At 29.1% G+C, this 21009-nt stretch overlaps 2 protein-coding genes across 2 annotated transcripts; one reads left to right on the top strand and one right to left on the bottom strand.

Moving 5' to 3' along the window:
• Positions 1–367: 367 nt before the first annotated feature.
• On the bottom strand, positions 368–5753 carry LOC137805962 (uncharacterized). The gene is made up of 8 exons (XM_068605838.1): positions 5663–5753; positions 4147–4259; positions 3538–4062; positions 1703–2096; positions 1490–1616; positions 1119–1400; positions 909–1013; positions 368–829 (listed from the first exon to the last, which is right to left on the bottom strand). Exons 2-8 carry the CDS (start codon positions 4157–4159, stop codon positions 626–628), a joined length of 1650 nt encoding a protein of 549 aa, XP_068461939.1. The 5' UTR covers positions 4160–4259; positions 5663–5753; the 3' UTR covers positions 368–625.
• Positions 5754–20054: 14301 nt separating this feature from the next.
• LOC137808291 (caffeoyl-CoA O-methyltransferase-like) lies at positions 20055–21009 on the top strand. The gene is made up of 3 exons (XM_068609323.1): positions 20055–20192; positions 20289–20368; positions 20491–21009. Exons 1-3 carry the CDS (start codon positions 20103–20105, stop codon positions 20825–20827), a joined length of 507 nt encoding a protein of 168 aa, XP_068465424.1. The 5' UTR covers positions 20055–20102; the 3' UTR covers positions 20828–21009.

Below are 21009 nucleotides of genomic sequence, written 5' to 3'. Positions count from 1 at the left end.
GGTTTCTTTAATGTTTGAGGTTGGTTTATATTCCCCTAATCTTTTCTACCTCCCTTTTACATTTTGTAAGGCCGGGTTCGTCTTGTGCGGCAGATGTATATCTCAGTCAACATGTGTGGCAGTTACTACCTCTCCTACAGATGTTCTGGGCTGTGTAAATATTCTGCTGGGGTTCTTTAAGGAAAATAATTGTTTCTTCAGATGCTGCATCTTTTATCTGCAGCTGCAACAAGGCTGTTCCTTCAGGGCTACAACTGTGTATCCCGTTACAGCTAGACTCGGGCTTTTTGGAGGTTTGGTTTTCTAGTTTTATAGGTCCTTAGTGGGTGCCGCAGTGTGTAAAAATAATATAACTTAAAATAAATATAAATAAATAAAAGCCATATCATAATAAATCCTTATCATCCAAACATATTCAATTGTCGAAAACGATCAAATCAAAAGTACAAAAATAAAATATTGATCTAAATTGTCCCATACTAGAGCATTGCAAATAACCTTATTTTGCTTCATTGTTTCCTCTCTCCATTAGTTCCTCAATTTGCGAATGTACTGTAGGATCATCCTGTCAAACAAATGCAACATTCCTTTGAGCTTACCTAGCTTGCTGCTGAGCTTTTGCAGCTTATTGCTGAGCTTTATCTATTCCCTCAGAACCTTCGCTGGATGAAGGTGGAGAACCAGACTCTTGAGTCAGTGATGTTGCCTTAGGTTGGACATGTCCACTGCTTTTGCCTTTAGCAACCTCACTCCAGGTGTTCTGTGTTACACTGGAGGAGGCCTCACCAACCTGGGACTGTTGCTGTAAAAGGCGACGCTGATACTCCTCCTATTCAAACCAAAAATTAATATAGTTATAAGAAAAATATTTTCTTAAGAACATAATGTATATAATTAAAATAACTCACATATGTCTTTTGAGCGGAACTGTCTACCCAATTGCCTGTGGACTTGTACTTGTTAGTAGCCAAGAAAAACTCATCAGGGTAGGAATCTGGACCAGACTTCTTGGCCTTGAAAACCAGAAAGGCAACAAACCCTTATTAATGTATAAATACAATACTACTAGATTGGAAAACAAAACAAAATTTGTAAAACACGTGTTAGCAGATTCATACCAAATTTTTGGCCACATCAGTAAAAGCCTCGCAGCCCCCAGTGTGGACTGTTCTACTACCTTTGTTGGAGGTCCGATTGGCCTTGTTTCTGGCGGAAATGTTCTTAAAGCTTGGGGTATCCCAATAGGCCCGAAGCTCATTCCAATCTTCCACTTTCATCCACTGCGGCTTCTTGCTAGTGTTCCTCACCTGGGTAAGGATTTCCGCAAGATGTTTTGAGCAATATGAATCAAATTTCTTACGGATATGTTGCTCATGGCGAGCCTCCCAAGTGCATTTTTCCTACACGTTAATTGTGAAATAGCCATTATGCGAATGAAAGAATTATTGTAAACTATAAATGAATAAAATCCTCCGTAAAACTAAATTGCCTTGAATACGCGAAACCATTCTTCTCTATCAGCTGAAGGGATCATGCCATAAGAATGGAAGACACCTCGGAACTGGGATTGAATGACATAGTTAATGCCATCAACTGCTCGTTGTGCTGGATTCCAACTGCAGAAAATCAGAAGTCAGTATAAAAAGAAATTAGCATAAATATTTTCTAAACAAATACAAATGCAGAAAATATGTTAACTTACCCTTTCCCAATAGGCTCTATGATGTACTTTCCTTCATCATCAACAGGGTCCTCCGCCATCTGTTCATCTTGGGCAAGAAGAACATCACCACCTTGGTCCTCCTGATCAGGTATCTCCTCCTCTTCCTCCTCTTCTGAGTCATTCTGAGCATTCTTTATGTTCTCGTTGTCAAGTCTCTGCTCAAATGAAATAGGGCATAGGTTTTGCATCATGGCTGCTACAGGTAGTGGTCCATGAGTGAGGTTGTGAGGTGATGGTGAAGAACCTATTGGACGATACTGGAGACGCTCTTGGATGTATGCTTGAGAAGGTACCCCCATATGGCGAAAGTGACTTGATGATGATGATGACTCAATTGCCTTCCCCTTTAGACCTCCTTGTCCTACTGTAAGAGCTGAGAAAATATATTATATAATATTTATCTGCTAATTCACTTAGAGTATTACTTCATATATACGTGGGGTTATGCAATGAGTTACTGTAATGGAACCCATGGTCCACAGTAAATAATGAACTCTGTACCACAAGCTGAATTCCAGAGGTTTTAGGTCTATGATTTGGTTGGATTTTATCAACAAAGAGTAACAGTAACAATTGACATGCCTGTTATCTAAACCTTTGACTTTTCACAATTCACTGTTAGCGGTTTTTACAAGATAATTATTATTAAAATAGATCGTTTTTTTAGAAAATCTGAGAACCTGACACAATTTTATTAGTTAAAATAATTCAAAAAAAAGTTGTATCACTTTTATATAAAAATTGAGAAGAGTTCCCAACTTTAAAAAGACAAATATTATCTCAATTTCATAAAATAAAAATCAACTGTACACCAATCTAGGTCAGGTTAGGAACATTAGTCAATAAAGCTAGTAATGTCGTGTCAGGCTAATACTACGCTCTTGATTACATTTTTCAATTTTTTACTTGAATAAATAAATCTATAAATTCTATGAGATTTATGTATACTATATATTAAACGTTTTTTTTAACAACTGATATTGTTTTAAATATTATAATTCAATTTAGAAGTAAAAATGTTAGGATAGAATAAAAGAGATAAAGGAATAAAAAAAACTAAAATTAACAAAAAGCATTTTGGTAGAAAACTTCTGAAAATGTTTTCAATATTCTAATATGATAATAATATATTTATTTATATATTAATTTTTACTTGAAATTATTAAATAAAGTTTAATAAACACTCATTAAAAACTATTATTAAATCAAATTTATTAATTAAAAATTTAAATCTTATCTACAACTACAATAAATATACACTATATTAATTTCGTTATTTTATTATCATTAAAAATAAAAAAATGTACATTAAAGTAGTCTATATACATTTATGTGCGAGTGATTTGAAAAATCATTATTTACATGGAACTTGTGTGTGTTGGGTATGTCCGTGTCTGAAAATTATCTTCTTAGATAAAAATAATAATGACCAAAGCATAACTAAAATCCAGAAGCATCACTACATTAAGTGAGATGTTATTTATACAAATTCTAATCTTTGTTTCATTCCAAAAGAAGAATTTATTTCTACTGACCAGTGTGATTTGATCTTTTTAGTAAGAACTTTGCATCTTTGATTAGGAGCTAGCAGTTATCTTAATTTCCAAATAATAGTGATAAGAATTCTATTTTTTTTTATTAAATAAGTTATTTCATGTTTTATGTATTTCAACTTTTTTTAAGCAATTCTTTTATAAGCAAAACTTGACTAACAAGCAAAGTGCATGGTGTAGTCTAACATAAATAGATGAGCTATGATGAGCTATGAAGAGGAAAGCAAATGTATCTTGCATGAAGAAGGGATCAGCACCTACCTTGAATGGGGTTAGCGGGTGGAGTATTACGGAATAGTTGCTGCATCTGAGAAAGTGGTGGTGATGGGTTCACATTGTTGATTGCAGTGATGTGAGATTCAGTAGCACGTCGTTTGGCCAGTAGTGCTAGTTGACCCATGTTACCCACATGAAGGTCTCCAAAAGCATGGCCAGGAAAACCTCTCTTGGTGCTTCCATGCATGCCCTGCATTCCCACTGCATGTCTTGGTGCAAAAATGTTACTTGAACTCATAGCAGTAGGTCTTATTGCACCCGGATTGGGAGGACCTAGCCTTAATGTCAAATCAACATAGCTGGAAGGATTTTGAGAAGCTCCAGCATGGGAACTTGAAAGAGAAATGTTGGATCCGAATCCTACATTAAGGGTTTCATGAACAGTAGGAATGGGAAATAAAGGAAGCTCTTTACTGGCCCTTTGCCTATTTTCAGCAGCAAGAAGAAAAGAAGGAAGCAGCTTCTCCAGTAATTCAATCGATAGATGAGGGCTCGTTCCAGATGATTCACCTACATATAGCAAAAGGATCATCAGAATAGATAAATAGTTCAAAACAAATAAATGTTCCAAAGAGGAATGGATTATTATCTCACCTTGAGGATTCATTGTTCCTAAATTTACGTCTGAATGCCAAAGATTGATGAAAGGAAGGGGAAAATATTAAGGGGCAGGTTGTGGGGCTTCTACTGAGTCTAAACCTGCTTAACTGCCAAAATAGTAATTATTTAATGATTTCACTGTTCTGCAGTAGTGGAAACGTAAAGCATCAATGAAATTTATTTAATTCATTAATGATAAAAAATAAAATTTATGGTTGCTAATAAAAATTGAATAGGATGTTAAATGCATTGGACATAATATTTTTAGAGATAGAATATTTAAACTCCTGTTTATACATTCATAACTATATATGGATAACTATGGTTTTTAATTCCTGTAAATGGAAGTAAATGTGTATTCCTCTCACATTTCATTATTTTTTTTTTAAATCCGGAACATAAAATTAAGGTTGAGATTTTTAAGTTTTGTTCTCTAATAGAATCCTTATTTGTAAATCCAGTTTTATAATGTTCCTTAATTTGCATTCCTAGACGCACTTTTTCTAACTTTTATTAATTAAACATAAAAAACACAGCATTATATATATATATATATATATATATTATGTAAATTGAATCATTTTTTCAAATACCCCAATTTATTCATTTATTTTACTGATAAAAAATTGAAAAAAAAATGCGAATTTTAGGTAAAGAAAAATAAAAGATAAAAAACAATAATAGAGCTTAAAAAGTAGTTTTCTCTTTTGAAATTGAATTTTAATATGTAAGAATTGGAGTACCCTCCGAAGTCTGAGCAATAAAAACTACTTCGCTTAAAAGAATACTTTTCACAAACAAAAGCCCTAAATACCGATTTTGGGACATAGATGCACAGAAAGAATAAAAAAAAAATCAGATTTTTTTAGATCCGAGGAATGGTGAGATCAATGAAGGTAAACCATGCATAATCGAGTTCTGAAACAACACATTCATGCACAAATCAAAAACCCAAATCGACGAAATCATAAATCAAAGGTCGTAAAAAAGGGGAAAAAATTATTAAGAATTTAACTTTATAAAAATAGATTACAAGATAAAATTTATACTCAATTATATACTGTAAAATGATTTTATCTCTAATGTGAGTTACAATACACCTCACACCAAGACTAATGTATGAGAACTAGATATTTATAAATGGTCGGTCAGTCTAATAATGTATGGTGTGATCAATCCAACAAATTTTTACTATGATAGATTTGAAAGGATTCTGATACCATATTAAGAAGTGAAAAACACAACCTTATAAGATCAGCTTATAAGGTATAAAGTAAAATTCATTCCCTTATATACAATGAAATAATATTTTTTATTAAAAAATAAAAAAATTCAAAAATACTTCAACCCTTTAAAAAAAAACTACATGAATTAGCCCCACAAATCTGTGCATAAACTACAATAAATTTCAACATGATCCAATTATGAAATGATATTATTGAACAAGAAAATCCTATATGACAAGAGTAAATCACGTATAAAGAAGACAGAGAGATGAAGAAGAAGATACCAAGAAGATCTGTAGATAGAAGCAGAGGTGGGTCCTGAGCAGAAGGTTTGGTAACCTTTGTTCATTCAACTGTGTTTATTTTGAAGACTGTGAAGTGAATAGTGAAGAAAACCTTATTTATAAACAAATTGATGAGGGCAGTGTTGCCCAACATTGATTTTTATTGATAAAAATTTATTGAAATTCTCTTTCCTATATACAAATACTGGTTTACCTCACCATTCTTCCTCTTTAACTTATTTTTTCTACTATTCTTTATTGATTGTCAATAAAACGTTCAGAATAACTTTTAATTTCTATTTAATATCACATTAATGTATTTTTTCAGATCAAACTAACTTCCAATTTTCATTTATTATTTTGTTAGCATATTTGATATTGTTTTTATATTTACTTAAAAATTTCACATCAAACTCTAGTTTATTTAAAAATTTCAGTGATTTCTTTTTCAATTGAGTTCAATTTAACTTAATTTTATAATTTAAATCCAAACATATATTTAATATTTGTTTTTATATCTTTGTCTTTTTCTTTTTAAGAATATATACATTTGCAATGAATTAATAGAGAAAAACATTAAATCTATTCATTAATTACTTATCTAAATATATTCAAATAGTAAAGCATTCAGTCTCTTACCTTGTCACAGCTTGCAAGAATTAATTGTTTTCTTATTTTTATTGTTATGTTAATTTAAAAATATGCTTCATTTATTGCATTGTTTAGAACAGTGGTTTGAACGTTGCTTGTTTTCCATTGCGCTGATCGTGTTTGCCTGTATTATAAATTTCAAAATGTGACAATGTATGTATTAAATGTTTCTTCTGTATTTTTCTATTTAACAGTCATGCCAGCATTATTTTTCTTGTATTCCGGTCAGTTTGGTAAATTTTCTTTAAATAACTGAAATAGTAATGTGATATTTGTTTAATTCAATTAATAGCATCATCATTGTATCTTGAAAACATAATTGCATGCATCAAAATGTTAAATAAAAACTTTTTTTTTTTAACTTTGTATTTATGATTACTATTTTTTTTTTAACTTTGTATTTATGATTATTTATTTATGAAGCGGAGCAATTTAATTAATATTTAATGCCAACATTTATTTTTCTTCATTAAACTTATTTTAACAGTTTTTTTTAAATTTAATATTTTGACACTCATTAATAAAAATACAATTAATTATTTTCATTTTTAATTTTTCTATCTTTTAACTTAAAGGATTAATATTTTATTATATTATTAAAGTAAGATCGTAAAGTGGGCTTTTAAAGATAATAAATAATATTTTATTTTTATTTTTATACTTATTATAGCTTAATAATAACTAAAAACTTATATATCAATATAAAAATTATTTTATATTTTTTTATTAATAATAAAAACTACTTTATATATCAATACTTTTTTAATTAGTATATAATTTAGTCAATATAATAACTAGTTTTTTTTCTCTCTAATTAGTTGTTATTATATATTCATGCTCCAAATCATTTATTTTAATTTTTTTATTTGGATTGAGGAGAGAATTGTGGGGAGGAGACGAGGTGAATTTGTAATGATTAGAAAGGATGTGTGAGGTTGTTTGAATTGAATGATGATAGGATGAATTTGTGAGGATGATTTAAAAATATTTGAATAATGAATTATGATATTTTTTTTAGATTTGAATTAATTAAATTTTCTAATATATAATATCCATAATTATTTATATTTTTTAATATAAAGTTAAAAATATAATAGAAAATATTTTTGTGTTAAATTGAAATAAATTTATTAAATATATTAAAATTTATGAAAATAATATTTATTGTTATATTCATTTGTTATTTTATATAACTATATATGTTTCTGTTGATATTATAATTTTATTTTTTATTTTTTTATTTTCATTATTTATAATTATATGTTGTTATTCATAGTAGAATTAAATATTTCTGAAATTATAAATAAATGTATGTAATATTTAATTTTGTATATTGTAATAAAATGCATGCACAATGGTATTTAGGTAAAATACAAGAATTCTACATGAATCCCCACAAATGTCTTCATTTGTGTGAAGATTGAAAAAAAAAACTCTCCACCCTCTCTCCCATCTACTCTTCCACTCTCAAAACCATTGAAAGAAACACACAAAAAACTCCCTCCCTCCTCCCCTTCATACTTTGAAACAAGTTTCTTTACATCATCAAAAACAAGCAAAAACATCCAAAAACTAAAATATATAATATTTTTCATGCACTATCTCATTCTTATCAAATTCTTTTATCTACTACATCCTCTGCTCATATATAAAACATGACCACAAAAAGAATAAGTTAGTAATTTGATTCTTTTCATAACACAACATAAAAAAAATAATAATAATAAATTAGGTCGTACAAAACATTATCCAATACCACATTCACATGAATAAAAAAATTATCCATCATACATACTAACTCAAGTGTCTATTTATCTAATGCAACAACATACATGCATCACTTGTCATATCTCAAAGGCAATCTCACTCTCATCTCTTCAAACTCATGACAAAAAAAACATTTGACAACTTTCAAAAGACACAATGCATTGAATTTAGACTCCAAACATTTTGCATCTATCACACTAATGTCCTCTTTGACACTAGACAAAGACAAGAAACACTATTTACTCATGTGAAAAGATAAATTCCAATGACTTACTAAACTTAATTATTTCAAATTGCAAGCTAAGTGATAGAAACATTTGTCTACTTTCACCACCTGGTATTCTCTAAGTGAGTCCAATTAAAAGTAGAGTCAAGATAATATATTTCCAAGAATTACAAATTCAATACACGATCGACATAAACATTTCAACGTAGTATTCCCTCTTGAAATTAACTATGTCTACAAACACCACATGTCATATCACAACCATAATATCATATATTCTTATTCATATACAGTCCAACTCAAATTAAAGACTAATAAATTGCAAATTTATCATTCATCCATTATAATAATATTCAAACATAATATATTGATAAAATATACTTAATAAATTAATTTTAGCATTTAGAAACATGTAAAGACTTGCTTTTCAAAAATTTAGAAAATACTCTCGTTCATTCTTCACTTTTCTTGCCTCGTGAATTAAGCATCTATTGAAATTCATTCAACCACCATTATGAACCAAAGGAGACAACTCGTGCAACAACTTTTAGTTGTCCAATAAACAAAACTCATAATTTTACTACATGAATTTATCTTAACGAATAAACCTCTCGGATTTTCAATTAATTCAATATCCCTAGACAAATGAAGTGGTCACTCAATGATTATACATAATTCATACTTCTACAAGATTTTACAAGTTGCATCAAATTGATCTAAACATGGTTCTACTTCACTCTTTTACAAAAAAAGAAGTTGAAAAATATGATTCTAAATAAGATTATTTTGAACCAATTTGACCCAAATTATAATATTCTACATTTAACTTATTAAACATACCACCTATCTCCCTTATAATTCATCCACTCAAACTATATAAATTTTCATCTCTATCATTTTCAATAATTCATATATCATTCATACCAGACATAGCTAACTAGAATTAAGCAATGAAAAGTCTAAAGGAGAGAGAAATGCTGAAGTGACTAGATGAATGTTTGAGTGATATTGTTATGTAAATACAATAAATATTAGCACTTGAATATCTATTAAGCTACAAGTCACACTCAAACAATATACACAAAAATAATAAAATCAACAGTTTCCACAAGCAACTTCCCAAAACTATTTTAACTATTTTTGCTTATTCTAACTATCATGTATCATAACTCCAACACAACCTATATGCAAAATCATAACTTTATCGATAATTCAAAACATGGTCTAGCAACTCTTAATTCCACCGAACGCAACTTATTTCAACAACTAGAATTCAATGCATAATCAACTATTATTCTTTTAACAGTAAATATATAAGTTTAATTTACTTAAACAAACTATAGATAGTGTTTTAATATAGTTAAACTTTCCTAATATAATAATTCTTTATTTCCAAAGTAGCTCCCACCGAGAAAAAGGATTGAAAGCTCTAAAACTCTCCAAAAACTCTTAGCTATATCACCTAACCAACAATAAAATGTTCAAGAAGTACACCAATGATGGAAAAAATGCACACGAAAGCAATATACACAATCACAAATCAACTGCAGAAAAATAAACAACACAAGATTTAACGTGGTTCGGTCGCCAACTGCAACCTACATCCACACGGGCAACTATTAGGTTTACATTATATCCTGTTGCACACCAATTACAAGTACAATGATCTCTTTAAATAGAGATAAATAGAGATAATAAAGGGACACAATGATTAAGCTCACTAATTAAAACATGGTGTCTACTCAGCCCAACCCAATTGGTATTGACTTCATACCCAACAACCAATTCGCATGAACATTTTCACTAATTAAATTTATGAAACCCTAGGATGATCATAAATAGAACTAATAAATAGAACTAGAGAGAAAATGGAATGAAAAAATTTGATGACTCTAAAGTAAATTATGACCGGATACAATTGATCTAAATGAAGCAACCTACTAGTTAGTATAATTTGATCGGGAAGTGATAAAATTTGACTTTAGAAATGAAGAAATTGTAGAAAGAGTATAGAAGAATTTTTTTAGAAAGAATGCAAGTTTTGAAAATAAATTAATAAATATTAAATTTTTTAATGTATTTACTTAAAAATAACTTAGAATTTTAAGTTTTATCCTTTCTACTAATCCATAAAAAATTAAGTCTTACATTTTCAACAACACAAAAATGTTTGACTTTTGGAAATTCACGTACTAAGAAAGAGGTAAGAATAAAATTCTCTCATTCTCTCTTTTAGCTCCCAAGTGGAATCTCCTAATTTGAAATCACAAATCATTTTCATATATTTATGACTTTGTTGCTCAACTATTTCATATGAGATTCCTTAATTAAAATAGGTCTAATTTCAAAGGATAAAACATCCCTGATTTATACTTCATCTGATTCCAAAATATGGTTTGGATTAGATATATACTTAGTTGTGACACCAAAAAGAAATTGGGTGGATTAGTCAAATGTGGAGGTAAAATTGTCCATACAATACGTCAAATAATTTGGTACAACCCAATGAACTTAGGAGGTAACTTTTTCAATTTGATGTGTAACTATCAAAATACATTATCTCCATTTGAAATTTTAAGGATTTTTCTCTCTACTCAACATAACATTATCTCTATTTATGAAATTTTTAGTCACTCAAAGATGCTTCATCCTCTCCTAAATTTGTTTCACCATATTAGTGGTCAATTGTAGTGACTTAATTCCCATTAAGACAATTTCTCCATCTCGATTCCAATTTGTACATGAGTAAGGGATGAGAATCATGAGGTTGAACACGGGACTAGTGGTTGCAATTATGACATAACATAAAGGGATGGAAGAAGGCATAATATATGTGAAAGGAAATCAACATGGAAACTAAGAGCATAAAAAGGAATTAGGAAAATTGTATCTATGTTGTTTTCATAATTATTTTCCTTCCTATTTTTTTCCTATTCTCTCTAGTCATCCTTATGTTTTGAGTTGATTTTTTCTTTATTCCTTAGTACTTTCTCTGTGTGCTTTGACCTTGAAACTTGAATTACTCAATTTAATTTATCAAAGATAGAATCTCTCAACTTCCTAAGTGATTAAGGCTTCGTTTGGATCCAGGGGTGCCACTGTTGGCGACGACGGATGTCACAACAGCACCCCGTTTGGATCCATGCATGGTTGCGGGTGAGTGTGGAGGGGAGCAGAAAGTTGAGCGAATTGTTTATCTGCGCAAAGAAGAAGAGAAAGTTGCACTGTAGATGGGGAGTGCCAAGTCATCTGAAGCAAGTTACAAAGTTACCCTTGCTTTTGCTGGAATCAAGAAACAGTGCCTCTGCGCATGCATGCCACATGAAGCCATGAGATTCCTGACTTGGCTCAGGAATCGTTTGACTCTGTGTGAATCTGTGAAAGGAGAGTGAATGCAATGGTGGGTGAGTGGGTGAGGTAGGTGGGCGTGGCTATATAACAGCATGAAGTTCCTTCCTCCATTCACAGAAAACGAAAGCAACCGAGCCATCTGAGAGTGCATTGTAGTGTGGTTGGAGAGATTCCTATAACCCATCTTCGTTTCTGTTAGTATACCTTGTTCATCTCACGTCCTGGGGTTGTTCTTGTGATTCATCTGCGTTAATCTGGGTTGATCTGGGTTCGTCTGAGGTGAGAGCTAAAGTCTGGAATGGTGCATAATCGATTATGCCTCAATTATAACAAGTCAGATAATCGATTATGGGGCAGATAATCGATTTTTCAACGAACATAATCGATTATCTGTAAAAGTTTACAGGCATAATCGATTATCTGGTGTGTTGAAAATGGGCCATAATCGATTATTGTGTTCCATAATCGATTATGGTGTATTTTTGCCTACACACATAATCGATTATCTGTAAAAGTTTACAGGCATAATCGATTATCTGGTGTGTTGAAAATGGGCCATAATCGATTATTGTGTGCCATAATCGATTATGGTGTATTTTTGCCTACACACATAATCGATTATCCCTGGATAATCGATTATCCTCTGTGCATAACTGAGAGCATAATCGATTATGTTCTATATTTTTTTGGAATTCTATGTTTCTGAATTTTTTTTATGTGATTTTCAGGCAGTGTTCTTCATCCTAAGTCATCCTATTGTGCTGCTTGTGCTGCTGTTCTTGCTTATCTTCAGGTTTTTAATTTTTTTTATGTAAAGTTATTTTTTTTTATTTCTGTTTTATATTTATGATTGGATGATTATGGTTTTGTAGTATAATTTGTTTAGAATTTATTTTAGTTAATTATGTTAAGGAGTTACTAAATTATTGTTGGTTGGTCGTAATATAATTTGTTTAGACTTTAGTTTAGTTAATTATTTTAAGGAGTTAGTAAATTATTGTTATTATTTGATTGGGTGTTTTAATTTTTGTAGATAGTTATAATTTTTGTAAGATTTAAAAAAAATATTTATTTGTATGAAATGAATGATTTTCAGAATGGAAACAAAAAATTTTTGAAGTTTAGGTGATTAAAGACAAGTGAATTTTTAAATTTTTGTATGAAATGTACAAAGTTATTATTTATTTAAAATTGAATTGTTTATAAAAAAGATTTACAAAATTTAATTTAGACAGAATAAAATTCAAAATTTTAAAAAAAAATTTATAGGGTTTTCAATTTTGTAGATTTATCATAATTTATTAATGTTATAATTAAAAAAATTTAAAAAAATGTTTTAAAAATTTGTATTTCACATTAATTATTGGTGTTAGAATTAAATGTTATAAAAAAAATGATATACTAATTTAAAAAGTCAGAAAAACATTACATAAGAAATATGAATTTTTAATAATAAATATTGTATAATAATAAATATACAAAGTTAATTTTTTTTTAACATTTAATTTAATTGTTTATAAGAGAATAGATAATTTTTTTTAAATGAATATTTGTATTATGTATGGTTAATATTTTTTTAAATTGGACATAAATTATTAATGTTATTAGTTGAAAAGATTTAAAAAAATATTTTTGTAATTTTTGTTATAAGATTTAATTGTTATAAGAAAAAAATATATGTATTTAAAATGAATATTTTTACAAGTGGAAATAGAAATTTGTAATTTGTAGGTTTTTTAAAAAGTAATTGATATTTTAGAAGTGCTATTTTTAATTGATATTTTAATTATAAATGTAGAAAGTAATTATTTATTTCAAAATAAATTGTTTATGAAACAGATTTAAAAATATTTTGATAGGGTTTTCATTTTTGTAAATTAAACATAATTTATTAATGTTATAATAAAAAACATTATAAAAATGTTGTATTAATTAAAAATAACAGTAAAATTTTAAAGTAGAAATATCATTTTGAGTTTTTTTTTTAATTTGTATTTCACATAAATTATTGGTGTTAGAATTAAATGTTAATAAAAAATGTTATAGTAATTTAAAAAGTCAGAAAAAGTTTATTTTAGATTGATAATAAATTATTACAAAGATAAATAAGTTTACAGAATCCAAATAAAAATATATGTATTTAAAATGAATATTTTTAGAAGTATGAGCGTCGATTGACAAAATTGTTTGAATTTAGGACTAGGCATTGATTTCATATCTCTACGTGGGGTTACCTTTAATTATTATTAATCTAATATTTGACTGCCTTTGTTAGTAGTTGGACATGTAATATTTGACTCTCTTTCTTAGTTACTGGGCATGTAATATTTGACTATCTGTGTTACTTATTGGACATCTAATATTTTGTTTTGTGAACTCCTACTTTCATTAGCAATGTAATATTTTGGTTTTTGAACTTGCATTATTACTTTATGATATTATGTTAACTTCTGTTTAGTTATTTATTGTAGTAATTGCATTATAAATGGCATCATCATCCCACAAACGTAACAGAACCCGTAAGGGTAAATCTCCAGAGAAGATGTTGACGTTCCTCCTCCACCAACGAGGATTCCAGAAGTTCTTGATTATTCAAGATACTTCAGTACCAGGCGTCAAATGGTGGTTTTTGAAAAGAACTTTCATGCAAGAGCAGTATTACCACCAAAAGTGATGCATACTCCATTTTTTGCTGGTCCAGGATTTGAATTCCAAAATCTTTTGAATTGGCAAGGTTTACAACCTTTCCTCGGAATTAATCTTCCGTATTATGAGGATTTGGTAAGGGTTTTTTATACAAATGCAAAATTCACACCTGCTGGTCACCTTGCCGTTGAGATTTGCGGAAAAATGATACACATCAAAGAAGTGGATTGGATGACCATTGATCATATACAGTATGACGATCTTAAGTTAACCCCGGGACGATTCCTGAGGAAGTGAATTTTGATCGAGCACTAGCACTATCCACCATGATTCGTGAAGATGTTGAAGGTCAAAATCTGAAAAATGTCGGTAGTCTGAAGATGAATGACCGACTGTTGCATTACACATGAATGACCGACTTATTCATTGTTCAATTTTATTGTTTTCTTCAAAACAGATTAGAAGTGACATGGTTCTAGGCTGTAATTTTTTCAAATGGTGCATTGAAGATGTTGCCGATGAAAAAGATGAAATTATTATCATACAACGGAATAAGATATGTCTTCTAGAAAACCATTTGAAGGTCTCCACAAGAAGGATTCAAATGTTATTACTGGGAATGTCTTTTCTTTTTCTAATTAACATTATTATGTTCTTCATGTAATGACTTTATATTATATATTTTGACACCTACTTAATATTCATGTTATATTCTAATTTCTATTTTCTTTTTAAAATATATTCATTTTGCTATTCATAATAATGGAAATTATTATTAAAATTAATTTTATATATATTTGTATATATATAACATAACATAATTTATAAAATCATTTATAATATTAAAATTATGTAAATAAATTAACTTAAATAAAAAATAATTCTTAATTAATAAAATATTAAATAATATAATTATACTTTAATTTTAAATTATAATTAACTAAAATATGAAATAGGATTAATCATTCTTTATTCTTTTTTTATATAAAGGGTAAAATTGTAATCTTACAAATTTTACTATTCAAAATATATTAAAATACCCTCACAACTATCACATCATTCACAATTTTCAATAAACTTTCTTCACACATCCACTCTAACATACCCCAATCCAAACAACCTCAACTTTCTTCACACTTTCACTCTCACTCACCCTCAACTTTCCACTCCCCCACACCCTCTAATCCAAACACACCCTAAAAGTTGCATCTTTAACAAATCGTAAAAAAGCAAATCATTTTATTAGACTTTGTTATATTCAAGAATAAAGGTGTAATTTTTTTTTTCAACATAAAAAAATAAGTTAATGTAATACCCACATCACCACTTGAAATATAAGAGTATAATTTACTTTAAAAATGTTAAATGTACTAAATTGTAAGATAGAGGAAAGATATAATATAATACTAATGAGAGAAGAGGATTATAGCATGATGAAAAAGTAAACATCCACTACAATAAATAATGTTTTGAATTACCATCTTTAATGTGAACACAAGTATGGATGACATAAAAAAAAATCGTATATTTAATAAATATCTTTAATAGATATTAATACATGTATCATACTATCTAACATGCATATATTCACAAGTCGCTAATCATAGTTACAGAATATTTTAAACAAAAGATAAGTGATCAAAATAAATTTATTGTTGAAGTTAAACAATTTTTTATAATTTGAATTTTTATAATTATATTTTTTATTTAAACTCATAAATTTTTTTTTTAAAATATTAATTTTAAAAATATACTTTATGGTACACCTTATTTAAATTTATTTAAAAAAAAATTATTTTCACTAATATTTTATATGCAGTTTTATTGTAATTATAATGTAAAATTAATTTTTATCTAAATTTATATTTAAAGAAATTCTTTTTATATTTTTATATAAAATTAAAAAAATATAAATATTCATGAATACCCACGAATAAAAAAAAAGCACACATATTTCTTCGCAAATACTACTTATTACAGTGACAAGTACGGAATAAGTACTTTCCATTCCTACCCTATTCAGTTACATGCAAGGGCGATGTTGGATTTGTAGGTGGGTCATGGTTTGACTTTGGATTTGGGGGCTTAGGATAATTTTGGTGGCAATTATTTTCACCACCTTATTAAATTTCAACATGCATCCAATTTTCATGTAAAATGATAAAATGTTTTTTTTTTCTGAAATGTATTTTTTTTCTATAATAATATTTTAAATTTTATTTTTATTTAAATTTCTGAACACAATAATCTATTTTAAATTTATTTTTTTAGAAGGTATTATTTTAATTTTGGATTTTCATTTTCAAAACGAGAGGCATTTTTTAAAATTTAAAAGTGTATAGGATGCAAGTTAAAAAAAAATGAGTATAAGAAGAATTTGAATTACGTTAGTTTGGTAATGCAAATTCTCCTTACACCCCATTCTAACATGCACATTGAAAATGACAAAAATACCTATAAAAATTATAAAAAATAACATTAAATAAAAGAATGGTGTATATAAAAATTATTTCCAGAACCTTTTATCTGGAAATATTTTGGATTTGAATTTCCAAAACACATTCTTAAAATTCTGAAATTTTTTATCCAAAATGTATTTTCAATTTTGTCTTTCGAATATTTTTTTGTCTGTAATGTATTTTTTAGTTTTGAATTATATTTGTTATTTTGGATTTTCAAATCTATAATAAGGGTAATTTTAAAATTTCAAAAAATAATAGGGTGCAAGTTAAAATGAATATGGTGTAGGAAGAATTGCCTTCTGCACAAGACCCGATGAACATATGAATAAAAAAGATAAGGAATTTTTTTCCTACACTCCCATTATTACTAAGGGATTGACTTCATCCTAATTTCAAATTGTATTTTGATACAAGAATATCTTTCCAATTCCCTTGTTCATTGCTCACCATTCGTCATTTGTATTAGGGATTTGCATACATTTTCTAACTGATCCAGGATATTGATGTGTGATCTTTTCCCGATGCCCACAGAAATCTCCTCTGGATACTAATAATTTCATTACACACAGACGTCGAAGCTTTATTATAAAAAGAGAAATAAAATAATGGTAAGACAGTAAATACCGACTTAAGAATGCATATTATTCTCGTCAAAGACAAGAATCTTTCCCTCCAAGCACTTAGTCTAGCACTTATCTTATTCAAAATTGGCTCCCATAACTGCTTATTCCTTGGTTCTAACCCCAGATATATGAAGGGTATCCTCATTAGAGTACAATTTAAAGTTTTTGCATAGCATTCAAGGGAGTTCCTCTCTACATCTATACATGCCAACTTAAATTTGTGGAAGTTGATTTTCAACCCAGAAGAAATCTCAAAACACCTTAAAATAGCTTTAATAGCAATTACATTAGAGAAGGAATCTTCACACATGATAAGAGTATCATCCACGAATTGTAACATACAAGATTCAATCTCATCCCTCCCAACCTTCAGACCTGTAAACAGATTTTCCTTTAACCCTTGTCTAACTAGCCCAACCAAACCTTCAGCTACAACAATAAAGAGGAACGGGGGCTAAAGGATCTCCCTACCTCAACCCTCTATATGATTTAAATTTTGTCGTGGGACTCCTATTAACTATAATTGACACCGATGTATACTTCAAGCAACCTCTAACCCACTTAATCCATTTACAATGAAAGTTCATCCTTTGTAGCATATCATATAAAAACAATTCCACTTTACCGAATCGTACATTTTTTCGTAGTCCACCTTCAGACACAACCCACACCTCCTGTGCCTCTTTATCTCCTCAACCACCTCATTGGCCACTAGGACACTATCTAACATTCTTATGTCCTTCAAGAAAGTTGAAGGACTATCATCAATAACCATTGGGAGCACATTCTTGATCCTGTTAGAATTGTAGGCTTAAAACAATAGGGGGTGAATTGTTTTTTAACGTTTTTCGCAAACTTTGAAGTTATAGAGAAAGCCAATGAAGAATCAAAGCCAAAGGAATGAAAATGCTCAAGATACAAAACTGTTTTAGTTGACTTCCAGAAAATCAACCGGATGTTTATGCAGTTAATAAAAACAACTTAAAACAGATATATTTGAGATCAGGGAAAGAGAGAATCTTACAAACAGATTTATACTGGTTCACTCTTACACCAAGAGCTACATCCAGTCCCCAAAAACCACTAGGTATTTCACTATGTAATCAACCACAGATTACAAACCACACACACCAAAGTAGAGATCTTGAACCCGTAAAAAACACACACTTCCTTTGGCAATTACAACACACCACACATCAGAACACCCTCTGACTCTATGAAACACAGTTCTTTACAGAAATACAAATCAAAGAGAGAATAACGAATGATCACACCTGATACAGATTGAATTACAAAAATTACACAGTAATCATATTCCACTTTTAGACAAGTCAAATCAAAGCTTGATGTAAATCTTGGAGAAAACTTCAAAAGATTAATCTGATATATTCTTACTACCAGGAGCGTAAACACAAACTACTTAAACTCCAAAAGGCAGTTAAAAACATTTAATGAAGGAGCCAAATTAGTTTTGAATCCATTAAAACAAATTTACCAAACTTAACAAATTCTGTTAAGGATTTAAAAAAAAACAATTGGTTGAATTGTGAAAACAACTGATTGAATTGTTTTGACAACAAAGCAACCAATTTCAAAAATACTAAGTGTCAAACAATCGATTAAAAAGATAAAACAACTAGTTGTTTTTCCACCTCTTTGTAAAATAATGAAATGATTTCTTTTTATATTAATCTTCTATTTGTAACATGCATTTTGTCTTCATGCCTCATTCAACAAACCAATATTTTATTTTTTCAAATGCTAACTTAATAACGACAAAGATTAATAAGGTGTAGACTCCTTTTAAAATAGCCCATGTATTCTATTAGATTAGTTATGATATAGTGATAACTCTTATTTCCATCTTATATATTTTCCAATTAATATTGGATGTATTCATGAAATTACATCTTTGAACTTTTATCTCATAGTTTGAATAAATTAAATACAAATACTAATTTAAAATTAAAGATAATATATTTATTTTAAATTAAAAAACATTTAATAAAAAATAAAACAAACATTAAATAAAAATATTTTTTAAAAAAGTAAAAACAAAAAGGAAAAATACTTGATAGCACAACTTTAAAAAAATTAAAATCGTGTTAACACACGACTTAAATAAAATAAAATAAAATAAAATAAAATGTTAAACCTGTACATTTGGCACTATTTATAAAAAATAAAAAAAAATTAATATCGTAATTTTAAGCACTACTTTCCTACAAATAATTAAAAAATAAAATAGTAAAAAGTGATGTTTCTAAGCACAACTTCAGAATGAAATATTTGACCAAAATAAAATCATATTTAAAAATAGAATTACTTTATCTTAAAGTTGTCATTCCAAAAACAAAAGCATCTAAACAAATTCAGTAAAAGATTATACCCCTTTGGTAAGGAAATTTTTTTCTTAACACGTTTTTTCTCTCACTTCAATTTTAGAATTTCTTTAATAATAAAATATTATATTTTTAATAAAAAATAATATAAACAAAAATTTAAAATAAAAACTAATATATTTAATTTTCATATGATAGAAATAGAATATAAAAATACTAAGATGAGAACTTATCATGGAAGTTAATGCGAGTAGGTAGAATATGTGGTACATGTTTTATGTCGCTATATATTAATAGAAATCTTTAAGAAAGGAAAAAATAACAGTTTAAAGGTTGAAGGCAGCTTGACATAGCAAGAGATTGAAGACAGACATGGCTAATGAAGAGGAACCCAAAAACCATGTCTTCGGCATCAAAGATCTCTCTCATAAGACTCTCCTTCAGAGCGATGCACTCTATCAGGTCCATTCTGCAACTCTTGTATTCTCTCTTTGAAATTGTAACAATATTTTCGCTTTAAAGTCTCATGTTATCGCCACCAAATGTACTATATTATAGTACATACTTGACACCAGCGTTTATCCAAGAGAGCACGAGTGCTTGAAGGAGCTCCGCGAGATGACAGAAAAACATCCTCGGTAAAATCATGCTCATTTTGTACTTGCTAATAAAAAATATGTAGTCTCTAGAACAAACCGTGCTTGTTCCAGTTCATGGGAAGTAGTTCTTCGAATAGTTTAGTGATGATATTATGAAACAGGAACCTCATGGCTACACCACCAGACGAAGGGCAACTTCTGAGCATGCTTATTAAGCTCATTAATGCCAAGAACACCTTGGAAATTGGTGTATACACTGGTTATTCTCTTCTCTCCACTGCCCTGGCTCTTCCCCCTGACGGAAAGGTGATCGGATACGACAACACTCTATGGGCTGGATCTGTGGCGGCGTCGCCTGATGCACCGTTTATCGATTACATTAAGCCTCTTCGCGGCTATGTGATGGAGCTCAACAAATACCTGGCACAAGATTCAAGGATTGAGATTTGCCAGCTCCCCGTGGGAGATGGGATTACCCTGTGCTGCCGTATCATCTGATCATTTCCTTTTTCACGACTGATTCATTACTTAATTAGGTTGTGAACATTGCCGAAACCGGTCTTCTTGTTTCTTTCTTGTCATGTGCTGAAAGGATACCCATCAAACAACGAACATGTAAACACAGCTGGGACAGTTGCAAAATAATGACTTTTAACAATGGGTTAAATAAGTTCCAGTTA

This window comes from Phaseolus vulgaris, chromosome 3 (assembly GCF_000499845.2).
Source record: "Phaseolus vulgaris cultivar G19833 chromosome 3, P. vulgaris v2.0, whole genome shotgun sequence".
Lineage (NCBI taxonomy): Eukaryota > Viridiplantae > Streptophyta > Magnoliopsida > Fabales > Fabaceae > Phaseolus > Phaseolus vulgaris.
This window is presented reverse-complemented; position numbering and strand designations above follow the sequence as displayed.